We start from the raw sequence: 12,690 nt of genomic DNA, 5'->3' as shown, positions 1-12,690 counted from the left end.
GTGGCTCTAGGTAGGTAGGGCTGTTGGGGTAATGCAAGTTGCCCCTGGCAATTAGCAGATGTGGCTTGTTGGGTTTATTTAGCTCTTAGGAGGCAGTGGGGAGGGTTGAGAGCAGACTCTTCCACGCTGCTTACTCTGTGGTCTGATGAGATCCCTCGCTTTAACATCAAATGTAAAGGCTGAAGCATCATTGCTTTGAAGAGCTCTCATTCTGTGTTTGTAGCAGCTACCACAGGGTAAGTATGGCATGTGATTTGTCATGTTCTTTTCCAAGGCTGCTGCATGGGTAGATGTAAACTGCATGTTTCTAGTTTGGCAGTCCTAAATATGGAAAAACAAGGACTTCTCATTTGAATGATGTTCATACCCATGGCTATGAAGAACCATAAACTCCTGCTCCAATTACCAGTGGTGTCCTTGAGTTCTTCCATTTGATTATCACAAGACAAGAGAATTTTGCAACTGCTTTGTGGTTTACAGGAGGACACTCTTGAGCTTTGTAGAGCTGGAGAAATAACCTAAAAATACTATGAGGCAGTCTAACAATGAGGGAATTCATTGCCCCAACATGGCTTGTCACACGTTACTCTCTGCAGACTCCATGGGTTATTCATAAGTATCTTTAAAGCAGATGACCTCAGTTGTTTTGCTGAGGAAACCAGAGAGAGAGATTCCCAAGTTGCCTTATGAGTTAGTATACACCAACACAAGAGAGATGGAAATGTGTTCTGTGGAGATTGAGCCTGTTTTGCCTGGAAAGGAAACACCAGCGGCCTCTGAAAGTGCTGAAGATTTCTGTTACAGGAGATATGGGATGGAAATAGAAGTTTTAGACTATATGTATGTTAAAGTAAGTAGAATATGTTCAATTGTTTTCTTGGTTTTCACACAGGCATATAGCTAAGCATGTAAGTGCTTGCTAGTATCATAGTATTACAGTATAAGAGTTTATTAATAAGGATTTATGTGGAGTTTGGATTTATGATCTTGGACATACATACATGACTATTTCACATTAAATTCATTGTTTAGGAGATAGTCTCACTTAGAAAAAATCTTGCAAGAGGAGGAGCAATTGCAGAAGTTGTTTGGATTTCATGTCTGGGTACACTTCTTCCCTGTGCCAGTCTCACGTATCAGAAATGTAAAGCTGATTTAAACTTTCTGCAAACAATCAAAGAGAGAGCCCTTGTAGGGAAAAGCAGTGGAATAGTTTCTCTCAGGCTAAATGTGGTATGCTTGACAGTTTGCTTCAGCTGGTGTGACAGGGTGCAGTTTCCTCTCTGCAGCACAGGGGTGTTTCCCATGGCCTGCCCTGCTGGGCAGGATGGCTCGGGGTGCTGGCAGCCAGCACAGCCCCTGCTCCCCCCTGTGCCTGGCTGGCGAGGGCAGGGCTGACAGTCCAGGGGAAGAAATGGCTGCTGCTCTTGCTGGGGGTTTTGAGAGCAGCTCCGTGGCCACTAACGCCAGTTCTGCTTTCACAGCTTCCCCCAGTTGTTGAGGAGGAAGGGCAGCTCTTGGGGAGGTTTGACTCTGCTCGCTGGTTTTGAGTTTGAGCTTGCCAGGTCATTCATATCAGGCCACTCTGGTTTCCTTGTGTGGGGACTTGCTGTAAATTACTGTTAATTTCCCATGAAAAACTGGTGGAACTAAATATGGCTTCATTAGAGGTGCTTCACTGGTGTCAGTTTGCTGCTGTAGTAGAGCAGAAAGGTGTCTGGGTGACAGCTAGGCTCTGGGTTAGCTGAGTAAAACTAATTCTCCTTGAATAACTCCATCTAAGTCAGTAAAAGCTCTGTTTTAATGATGCAACTGCATCTCAGCTGGGGCTTCTGTGTTGGCCTAACAAAAGATACTCAGTTAATATTGGCTTTTTAAAACCTCAGTTTGGTGTGGCTTTTTGGGGGCCTAGGATTAAGTAAAAACAAGATGGTGCTTTTGGACTTGAGCTCAACTTTACAGAAGGACAGTCAGAAAAGTACAGCCTTATCCACTCTCAAATATATTTCCTTTAATTTTTAACTTTTAAATTCAACTTTCACAGTTAAGTCAGCAATTGTCCATGCTCCAGGTGTTTTACAGATAGCAGAAAATATAGCCTTGTTTCACCTCTGTGAGCTAGGTGAGCAGTTTTGGCCCCACGACTTCTTTCTCAGTAAGTTCTTGTTCCAAACTGCAGAGCTGTGGCACGGTGCAGTGCATCTGTCTCATCCCTACAGCCCTTTACTTTGCCATCCTGCATAAGAAGTCCTGGATACACCAAATAATGCCAAGGCAGGGCTGCAGAAGGCTCAGTGCTGGGGCAGGGAGGGGAGGCTTCCTCCTGCTGCGTGTGTGAAGCAGGAGCTGGCTGCGGAGTGACTCAGGGAGTCTGTCTCCTGCCCTGAGGTTTCTAGAAACCGCGGGGAAAGTAATCGTAGAAAACTTCTGGAAGACCTTAAATCCATCTGAGAATTGACAAAGTGAAATCAGCATCTCATGGTGTGACATCAGCTTGAAAAATACAGAAAAAACATGAGGGTCTGGACTGAATTTGGCAGTTATGTCTGTTTCTGCATTTATGCTGTCAAGTCTATATTATAGCTTGCATCATCTTGATGTTGAAACAAAATCCTGCAGCCACTTGTTTTATTTACCCTTACAACGTTTGTGTTATTAAAGTTGAGATACCCATGCAGTTAATTGTGCTGAGTATCTTTGTGTGTTCTTAGGTGTAGGCTGTTTTAAAATTTTTTAATAGGAGCAGCATTCACTGTAAGCACATAAACATGAAATAATGCATCCTTTTCCTAGTGAGGTTTCTTCAGTGCAATAAGTCTCATTACCTAAATATTCAGGGTAACTGCAGTTGTTCCATTTGCCCTTAAATTTCTTGTGGCCACTCTTGTACAATTCTTGTAACATGTTTTTCAGGTTGGGGGAATTGTGAGTTTTAAGGCAGACTTGTAATTAACTTATTTTTGAAATCACTAGCATATAATTCCTTGTTAGCCTTCATTCTGGTGGTATGGATTGAAATGCAATACAACATTTGCTTCTCTGTGTGGGTATGACCCCAAATGAAATTTTACATGAGTCAGAATATTTTCCTGTCTCTCAGCCTGAGGTAGGCGTCACACTTCTGCTCCATGTTTTTGCAGATATTATTGTGGTTATTCAGCTGTTTTGTGTCTCAAGCAGTGTCCAGAACATTGGTGGGTTTGATCTCGCTCTTACTGCCATCTTTTCTGGAGATTCTTCAGAGCTGCATTCATTCCTTTGACAGGTCTAGAAATCAAAACTCTTTCAAACACAAAATTTTCTTCAGCATTGCTGTTTCTGTGAATGCGTATTTTTAAGCCTGGTTTACTTTAAATTAGCTTTTTTTTTTTTTTTGAGAAACATACTGAATTAAATGAGAACAACATCTGCATGGAATAAGATAGCAGTGCTGCTGTTTCACTGAGGGTTTATGGTGAGTTATTACACTGTAGGTTTGGGGATGACTGGTGGAGAATGAGGCATCCTGTGGGCAGCTGGGGAGCCTCAGGCCAGAGGTGCAGGAGCATCACTCTGTGCCATCCACATGGGCTCGTGGGGGTGGCAGGGACATGAGGAAGGATGTGGCTGTGCTTCTCTTGTAACATTCTGGCCAGGCCACTTTGTGAAACATCTCGTTTTTCTGTAGCTGATCACACACAGCCTTGATTAAGCCCTCTCAGAAGCAGCATGTAGGCAAATCCAGGTGTCCCCAGGGAGTCTGCATGGGACTTCCCATCTCTGGGTTTCAGCAGCCAGTGCTGCTGGCATCACAGCTCCAGTAGGTTACAGAGTACAAGATATAGTGGTGGCCACTGGCTGAGGATGGCTGGCTGCTCGGGGAGGGTGGAGAGGAGCCTGGGAAAGGGGATCTGTGGAGTGCAACAAGAGCTGTTCCTGCCTGCAGCAGCTTAGGGGGGTGAATGAGCAGCATTTGGTAGCTGAAGTATTGTTTGGGTTAATAACAGCTGATTATAAACCACATCTGTCTCCCTCTGTACAACATTGGAAGAGAAGGTCAAGTACAATCAATATAAAATGTAGAAAGCTGTGTTTTCAAAGGTGTAGAAAATGCTCAGCTTTTAAATGTTTCATGTGGTTTAACTCCTTAAAAGTGTTTCATAGGACCATTGTACCAGTTACGGCCTTGGAATAGAACTCTTCTTTGATAGATTTGGTAGTTTAAAGTAAACTTGCATTTCTTGTCCTTGATGTCAGGCCCAAGCTGTAGATTTCCTGGGTGGTAATTTTCTCTGAATTTCAGTGTACACAAATATCCTGTGTTTGGGATTTAGGTTTTTTTGCATCTCTTTGAAGCAAGGTGAGGTTTTAGCTATGTAAATCAATGTTTTTCCAGTGGCTGATGATACAGACCTTGCTGCAGTGAATCTGTGTGGGATGCTGACAGTTCTTGCTTGTACCTTGTACAATCAAGGCGTGTTTGGCAAAGGACATACAAGTGGCTTTTGTTGTTGCAAGCCCCCAGGCCCTAGATACAAAGAACACTTTGTAAAAATGCTTAAAGGAAGGAAAGAAGGGAGGGAGGGGGGGCTCTTATAGCCTTATGATTCGAATGTAGTGGATATCTGCAGGGTAGATGAAGTACTCAAGTACAACAGACTTTTTCTCACTCAGCTGTATTCCAGGAGCTCCCTTGTGCATGGTGTGGCTGCAGTGCCTTACCTGCATTCCTGTGAGCCAGCTTTGCAGACCAGCATCAGTGGTATGTTACTCACAGTGGTGATATCCTAGGGGTAGCTCAGAGCCTGGGTCCCTGCTGTCCCCTGGATTCTGTTTGGGAGCTCTGCTTGTGGCTGGTCAGGGAATTGCCATGAGACAGAATAACGCAGGGCTTTTGATCTTCCTGTGAGGTCAGCTAACTCTGCGGGATTGTTGTTCAGATAAAACATTAATACTAATTGTCACTTATATTTCCCCTACTGTATATGAGGATATAAATTTCTTTTCAAATTAATTCAGGCCTTAAACTCTACAAGAGGTTTGTAAATGGCTCTCGCTGAGCAGCAAGACAGAAAATACACTCCACACCCAAAGACTGCTACTACCTTTAAGAAAACTGTAATTTGTTAGGATTTTTTTTTTCAAAATTAATAATTTCATTTCCCTCTGGCCCTAAGAAGAATTAAGATGAGCTGGTCAGAGGTTTGCAGCAGCCCACTTGTCATGGGGATGCTCTACTTTCCAATCCTGCCTGGTTACTTGGCATTTTTATGAGAGAAGAGTAAAATCCTGTCTGACTTTTCAGAGTGCAGGCAGCAGCAGCACTCTGAAAACAGGAGGGCAGTGTGTCCTTGGGACAGCCCATGGATCACAGGATAGGTGGCACAAATTTTAGTGGTTTCAGCAGTGGGTGAAACAGGACTTCCTCCTGCCTCCTGAGTGATTGTGATCTCTTTGTAGGAGATCCAGACTGGTCAAGTTAAGACTTGTGTTTGCCTGTTACTCAGCTGGCTGTTGATCTGCTTGTGTAGAGCTTATAAAAACTAAACTTTTCTGTTTCAAGTATTTCTAGGCTCAGTATTATTATCTTTGGTGGTGGCACTATGAACCAAGCATAGAGGAAAATATGAGGCTGAAAGGAAATGGTTCTAATAGTATCAAATTGTGTTTTCAAGGTGAACCTAGCCAAGGAAATCCCAGAGCTCAGAAATCCTTTTGTAATAACTTTGCATTTTGCAAAGATCAGTTAGACACTTCTGCAGTGTGAACTTTGATGGCTGTGTGCTCTGTTTTGTTGTTACACCTTACTGGCAGAGACACGTCTTTTCCAGCCTAGCAATGCAGCCTGCTCTCTCCAGGTGGCCATGTTCAGTCAGCAGCAAGTTCACATTGAATAATTTTGGTGAAATTTGGCTTTGACTTTCACCAGCTGTTGCTGTTCCACTGGCTCCTTCAGCTAGTGCTGCCAGAATTGACGGTGTCTCTTTGATCCTGACATAAATGAGCTGCTTTACTCCTGCCCAGACCCGAGGTCATTCTTGAAAGGGAGGGGGGCAATGTGTCTCATACTTCTTTTCATGGTTAACATCTGAAAGACTGTGGCTTTTGAGGCTGTCTGTAAATAAAAAAAAGAGATGATCTCTGCTGGAGTGAAAATCATACCAGTTCACTGTAGGTCGTGCTGAGAAACTTGGGACAGCTTTCTCTGAGTTGAAATTTCCTTTTTCTTTCTAGGATGTAGCTCACTTAATGAATTCTTTTAGCTCTTAGCCAACGAGCTGTTGAGCTGGGAAGATAGCTGTATCTCCTTCTTCTGTGTTTGTGATTGTGCAATGGAAGTAGAAAACTATTTGCCTGCTGACGAGACTGCTGAGCCGCTTGCATTGCTAATTCCGTTTTGTCAGCAATGTCAATTAGTACTTCAAGAGGTTAATATCTCAGAAGAGAGGCTTTGTGAGTCATATGGTCTCATTTGATAGATAATTGTTATAGACTGCTGATTTCTTCATGTGATCTAAGATGAAATCACGAGGTGTGACAGAATACTGTGATTTTCTATTATATTTTCTTATTATGTAAAATTGTAGTAATCCAGCCAACCTTCTGACCCACCAATAAGATGTGAAAACTTCTGTGTTTTCTGCTGTGAACTCTTTCAGAGTTCTTTATAAATGTCTATAAACTCTTGCCCATCTTGTCCTTCCTTGAACAAAGTACGGCACTTCATACTTCCAGGGGATTTTGGAGATACTGGGTTGGTTTTTTTTTTTTGTGTTGGTCTGCTGAGTCTGGAAGAGAGTCTAGGCAGGAAGCTGAGCTCTGAAATGGTCCTGTCATTATGCATTTAATTATTTATTATTCTTCTGAATTCCAGGACATCTCCTCAGTATCCCTTCTATTTTCATTCTGACTTTCAAACTGGTTGAGGTTAAGAGGTGGTGCTGGAGGTGCCCTTTGTTGTAGGGTGGGAGGATGTGCCCTTTGTTGTAGGGTGGGAGGAGGATGTGCTGTGTGCTCTCCCATCCTGCACCTCCAGTGACAGAGGAGGTCTTCAGTGTTGAGCCACAATCATACCCACCGGAGGAGGATAGCAAAGCTCATTTATTTGGGCCAAATCAGTACTGACATATGAAGTGCAAGTGACAACAGTGGTAAACTTGGGCTGACATGAAAGGTAACAATATTTACTGAAAATTTTATTTCATGGCCTTGCCTGGAGTAAGTCATACTTGTATCTCCCCAGTCAGAAGTTTTATTTTGGTGGTTCAAAATTTTCCTTGAACTACTACGAAGAGTAATGTATTTATGGATCATAATTAGGATGATTAAACTAAAATTCATTTGATTCTTGCTGTAATTTTATTGTCATTTCAGTGCTAGAATTTTAGACAGCATAGTCATTTTTAAACCAGAATTTCCTTCCCTTTTTAGAAGGCAGATTTGTAAATCAATTCTAGTCACTTCTAATGTTGTCATAAACCCTATTTTATATACTAGTAAATAAAGAGGGATGAATAGCAGATATCAGAGAAAGGTATTTCCCAAGAGAGGTCCTTGGTCCTGTTTCCACCAGTGTTGGTGCTTTGTTTTTCTCTGTAGGGTTGGAGCTCAGTAAGGGCTAGGCAGCAATGGAATTTTAGTATCAACTGATTATATAAAAGCAAGAAAATCTGATTTTGCAAAACATTCTGCTAAGTTAATGAGGTGAAAATGTTGAGAAATGATTCAGTAGTTATAATTAGGAACATCTCTCTCTTTCTTCCCACCTGTTCCTTTTACCAGGTGATTTCTCTGGCAGGGATTTAAGGCTAGGCACCGGTGCTGGAGATAAAAAGCTGCAGCCTGGCACTCCTAGGATGGCTTTAATATCTGTGAGGTTGTGTCATGGAAGGTTCTGCTGTCTGTAGTGGCTCAGTTTCTATGGTGATCTGTTTTCTGCTTTCTCTAGATGGTATAAAATAAACAGTTTTAGCTGGATAAATTAAAGATGCTTGTTTCATGCTGCCATAGATTGCATAGTTAGAAACTGCTACACAGCATTTGCTGCTTCAGGTTATCAGCATTTGTCTTTCAGGCTGCTGTCTTTCTTAGGTCAGGAAACTCTTCTTTGTGTAGCCTAAAGGACTCCAGCCTGCTGATTCCTTCTGCTGGACAACACTTAAATGCTTTCCTCTTTCACATTTACTTTGCTTTCTGTTAATTCCTTGGAAGGAATATCCTTTCAGAAATATTGGGAGTGAGGAACTTCTTGGGGATGGAACCTGGTCAAAGTGTAGTATGCATTCAGTCTTCAGCTGTGTCTGATGCTGGAGCATGTTTTGTTAAAAAACGTGCTTTGTTTGTTGAAAAAAACTTACATGATTAACTTGAAAAACCTATGAACATGAAAAACTTAAATGATTTTTGGCAGGGTTTTGGTTTTTAGCTTTTTGGTTTTTTTAAATAAAAGAATTCTGAGAACAGGTGTATTGTGCTGTGTTTGAATATATGGATCTTACAAATTATTGATTTTAGGATTTGAAATGATGATGTGAAATTGTGATTTGAAATTACTATTATATGAAACCATAAGTTTATGATTTATGTAGTTTTACAAAGTATCTTTTGTTTCAAACCAAGTGGAAAGGAAAGAAGACATTGTTCTTTAGCATGCTATTTGACTTTAATATGGCACCTCTACTGTCAAGTCCTGTTTAATTATTTTGGACTTATTATAGTTTTTGTGGGTTTGTGCTTGCTTTGCACATACACTTGTTAGCACAGACCTTCATTTCACTTCAAAGTTCCTTGCTTTGTGAATTAGGGACAGAGAAGGGCTGAAAACAACTTACCCAAGTACCCAAACCATGCCTTCTGCTGCTGCTTTCCTCTGTTACACAGTGCTCTGTGATTGGCAGGAGCACATACCGAGTAATTGTTTTGGGCATCTTTTGTTTTTCAAATCATTTATCTCCTGGGGAGTAGGGAAAAGATTATGTAAATAATACAGTAATGCAGCACTTTTGCACTGAAAACACTAGCAAATACATATGAAACTATCAAAACTCAAAGAAAAAAATAAGCCACACAAGCACAAATTGACTACAAAGAGCAAAGCTTCTTGTCTTTTTATAAAGTAGATTCTTAGGGCTGGCTGTAACACCCAGTGATGATGGAGAAAGGCCAGGTGTGGGAGCATGACATACTGTGTAGTGGGAATGATGAAAGTGAGTTTTTATTTATTTATTTCATTGTCTTTCTCCTTTCACTTGGCATATGTGTGTGGGCATAAGCTGTGCAGGAGCTCTGGGGTGGGGGCAGTGCTTTGAAGGCTGCCATGTGTTCAGGGTAAAAGCCATTGATTTAGGCTGTTCTAAATAACCCATGTGCAGTGTTCTTAAGGATCATCACAGGTATGGGAAACAAATTGCTTCCCGAAGTTCAGAATTCCTGCAGGCACTGAGCCTCCCTGGCAGCTCCAGCTGGGCAGGTGCACTTCCCTCTCCTGGCCCAGGGGCTGGGGCTTCACAGGTCCTGCTCCCCAAAATGCTGCTCAACACATTTTATCATGCCCTGTCTTGCAACAAGAAAGCAATGTGAAGTTTTTAATGAAGTCTTTAAGAAAATCCCTAGCAGAAACAAGCAGTTTCTAATTTTCTATAGTGGGAAAACTGGATTAATAAGGGGGAAAAAACCCTCCAGCATTTTTTGAGGCAGAGGAAGCTATACATAAAGAAGTTGTGTAAGACTGGGTGGTGAAGCTGCATGACTAAATGCAGTTTTCTCTGCCATCGAATGCCATGCTTTGACAAATACATTATATATAGTTATTTTAAAATAAGTTAGTGGACTGAGAATGTTTTGCAGTGAGGTGCACGAATGCACCTCCAGAGCCAGGAGGCTGCTTTGTTTGCAAAGGTGTGGCTGTGGTGTGATCTCAGTGCTCTCTAGGCATAGCAGGGGCATTGCTGCAGGAACTTGAACATATTAAAAATATTACAGCCTTTCCCTTGTTCTACTCAAGAGCTGTTTTCATATGTGTGTATTTGCATGTTCATGTGATTCTGTAAGTGACCAGCTGGTTTCTATACATCTTTAATTGATTTTTGAATGTGAATATTCTTGTTGGTTTTGAAAACAAATCATATGTTTGCAGTAGATCACTTTTATGAATAAAGTTTGTATGAAAATGGTTGTTAATGGGAATCTGGTTTGTGTTGGGTTTTTTCTTTTATCTGGAGGCCCTTTCAACCAAATCTTTCATTTTTTTTCTTTTGGCATTCTAAATATAATCAGTTTTAAACTAGCTGTGTTTGTAACTACAAAGGAAGAGCTTTTAACACTTGATCAGGCAGCTTTGTCTAAATTAACACAGATGGGCTGAAGTATTCTCTTTGAGGAAAAAGAAGACAAAAATGGTTCTATAATATCATGCTACAAATGCATTTAGAACCTACTCAAAAGAGTTATTCCAAGTAATCTTTTTGGATAGCCAAATTTTTGATACTTCTGCTGTTTTGTTTTTTTTTTTTTACTTTGTAGATTTGCAGCATCGAATGTGTATCTTGGAATACCTTCCGCATAGAAAATGCGTTTTTCTCTCTGTGTAGGCAATAAAATTTTGCTTGTGCAGCCATTTATCAGTAGAACAAGTTATTCACCTCAGATGTACTAATTAACTTGCCTCTTGCTTAAGGGTTTGTCTGTTAAACATGTATTTAAAAAAGAAAAAAATCATTTTAGTGTCATTTATTTCAATGGTTTAAGTATAGTGCAACCAAAGCTCACGGATCTTTTGCTGTTGTTGTACTGCAGTATGCCAGGGTTTGGATCCCTGATCCAGAGGAGGTGTGGAAGTCAGCAGAACTCCTCAAAGATTATAAACCTGGAGATAAAGTCCTTCAGCTTCGACTTGAAGAGGGCAAGGTAAGTCTGTGTATTGTTTGTAAGCTGATAGTTCTTGTTCTCAACCAGAGTCTGATGTTTCTATTGCAGGAAGCTCTACTCTCAAAATATATCTGTATTTAGGCGTGTGCAGTTGGTTTTGTCCACTCACTTTCTGCAGCACTTTTTTGTGTGATAAATTTTATTGTTTAGTTACAGAAATCAATTTAGCCTTGTTTTTAAAATAAATTTAAAAGCAGTTGCTTTTATCCTCTGCCTGTTATGTTCAGTGGCATCATCTTTTTCTACTTATGCCATTAAACGTATAGCCCTGGTTTGCTATTCCAGAGAGACAGGGTTGCTAGGAGAACAGTGTTGCAGAGAAAGAGCTGTGACTTTTAAGTTGAACATAACCAGCAGAAAATTAATAAAGATAAAAAAGGCAAGAATTAAGGGCATTACCAAGAAGATGCTGTGTACTGTGTTGAGAAATGATGACATGTCCATGTACAGCTCGCATCCTTTGAACTGGTTTTTTTTTTCATGGAAATAGCAGGTAAACACAGTGATTTTAGATCTAGAGACAGATGCAATTAGAACATCTATATTAGAGATGAATTTATATCTGAAAAGAGTTCTGAGTAGCATTTTTTCCAGTGTTTGTGTTCTTCACAGTGTTCTGCCAACGTTCCCATATTGTGTTACCACATATGAAGCTGGCTATAGATTGGTGGGAATCTTCTTCCCCTGCCTGTTCCACTCAAGAGGAAAACAACAGGGGAAAGCTGATTGGATTTATGATATAGCATATTTTGGTTTAATAAAAAGATACGGCAGCAAAAGCATGGGGTTTGCTTAAGTAATAGTCTAAAAAGATGGTGTCTATATACATATAGAAAACTCCCCTGGGAAGTTTTAAGTGATGTTTTTGGAGAAAGAACTGCTAACTCAAATCACCAGAGAACTGAATTCGTGCACTGTGGTTTTTTTACCTTGCACATGTTTTGCTGGGAGGAAGGGCTGGAGGAGCTGAGTGAGGAAACCTAGCCACCAGCTCTTTGAAGTGTGTCCATTTGATTTCCAGGACCTAGAGTACAGCCTCGATCCGAAGACGAAGGAGCTGCCCCCCCTGCGGAACCCTGACATCCTGGTTGGTGAGAATGACCTGACAGCACTCAGCTACCTGCACGAGCCTGCTGTCCTGCACAACCTCAAAGTTCGCTTCATAGACTCCAAACTCATCTACACCTATTGTGGCAAGTACTGTCTTTCACACTTTACAGAGATTGCCCTGGGCAGGAAAAGGAAAGTTGTCTGTTGATATGTCTGCCTTTAAGTTAAAATCTTCTAGTGACAGGACATGCTGGACTATTCTTAGGAAAATCACTATGTTTGTGGTCATTAATGGACTGGAGAATATTGAGGTTCAGAAAAAATTGACTTCGCTGTGTGTTCCTCTAGCTCCCCAACAGAATCTGTTTATAAAATGTGTATTCAGCAATTTTTGCTTCACAGTGGGATTCCTGTCTGGTTGGTGTTCTCCTTAGGCTTGCTGAGGTTGGGCTAGGTGGGAGGAGGCTAACACACTGCAGATGCAGGAGCTGGCCTTGCTCTTTGGTGGATTTGTGGCCTATGTATAATTGCCTACCCCTGCACTGTGCTCCTCCATCCCTTTTAGAAGACAACAGTTTATTTTCTTTTATGTGTTTTCCAATCAGGGCAACTACAGAACTGAATTTGTTAATGAGCCGTGGCTTGTCTCACCAGTTACAATTGATCTTGGTTTTAAAAATAACATTTAACTCACAGCGGAGGTTGCCCAAACTTGTAATTGCCTGTGGTATTTTC

The 12,690-nt window shown here is 41.1% G+C and overlaps 1 protein-coding gene across 3 annotated transcripts in view; it reads left to right on the top strand.

The window, feature by feature from the left end:
• Positions 1–12,690, top strand: part of MYO5A (myosin VA) — a 98,503-nt gene that overhangs the window by 9,613 nt on the left and 76,200 nt on the right. For 2 of the 3 annotated variants that reach the window (XM_068203963.1, XM_068203961.1), the window contains exons 1-3: positions 617–850; positions 10,774–10,884; positions 11,927–12,098. In XM_068203963.1, coding sequence (XP_068060064.1) covers positions 632–850; positions 10,774–10,884; positions 11,927–12,098 — 502 coding nt within the window. In that variant the 5' untranslated portion in view covers positions 617–631. Of the gene's footprint in view, positions 1–616; positions 851–10,773; positions 10,885–11,926; positions 12,099–12,690 lie in introns of those variants that run through there. The other variant, XM_068203962.1, reaches the window with a different exon arrangement.

Source organism: Anomalospiza imberbis, chromosome 13 (assembly GCF_031753505.1).
Source record: "Anomalospiza imberbis isolate Cuckoo-Finch-1a 21T00152 chromosome 13, ASM3175350v1, whole genome shotgun sequence".
NCBI lineage: Eukaryota > Metazoa > Chordata > Aves > Passeriformes > Viduidae > Anomalospiza > Anomalospiza imberbis.
Note: the sequence above shows the minus strand (reverse complement) of the source record. Positions and strands in the feature narration are given on the sequence as shown.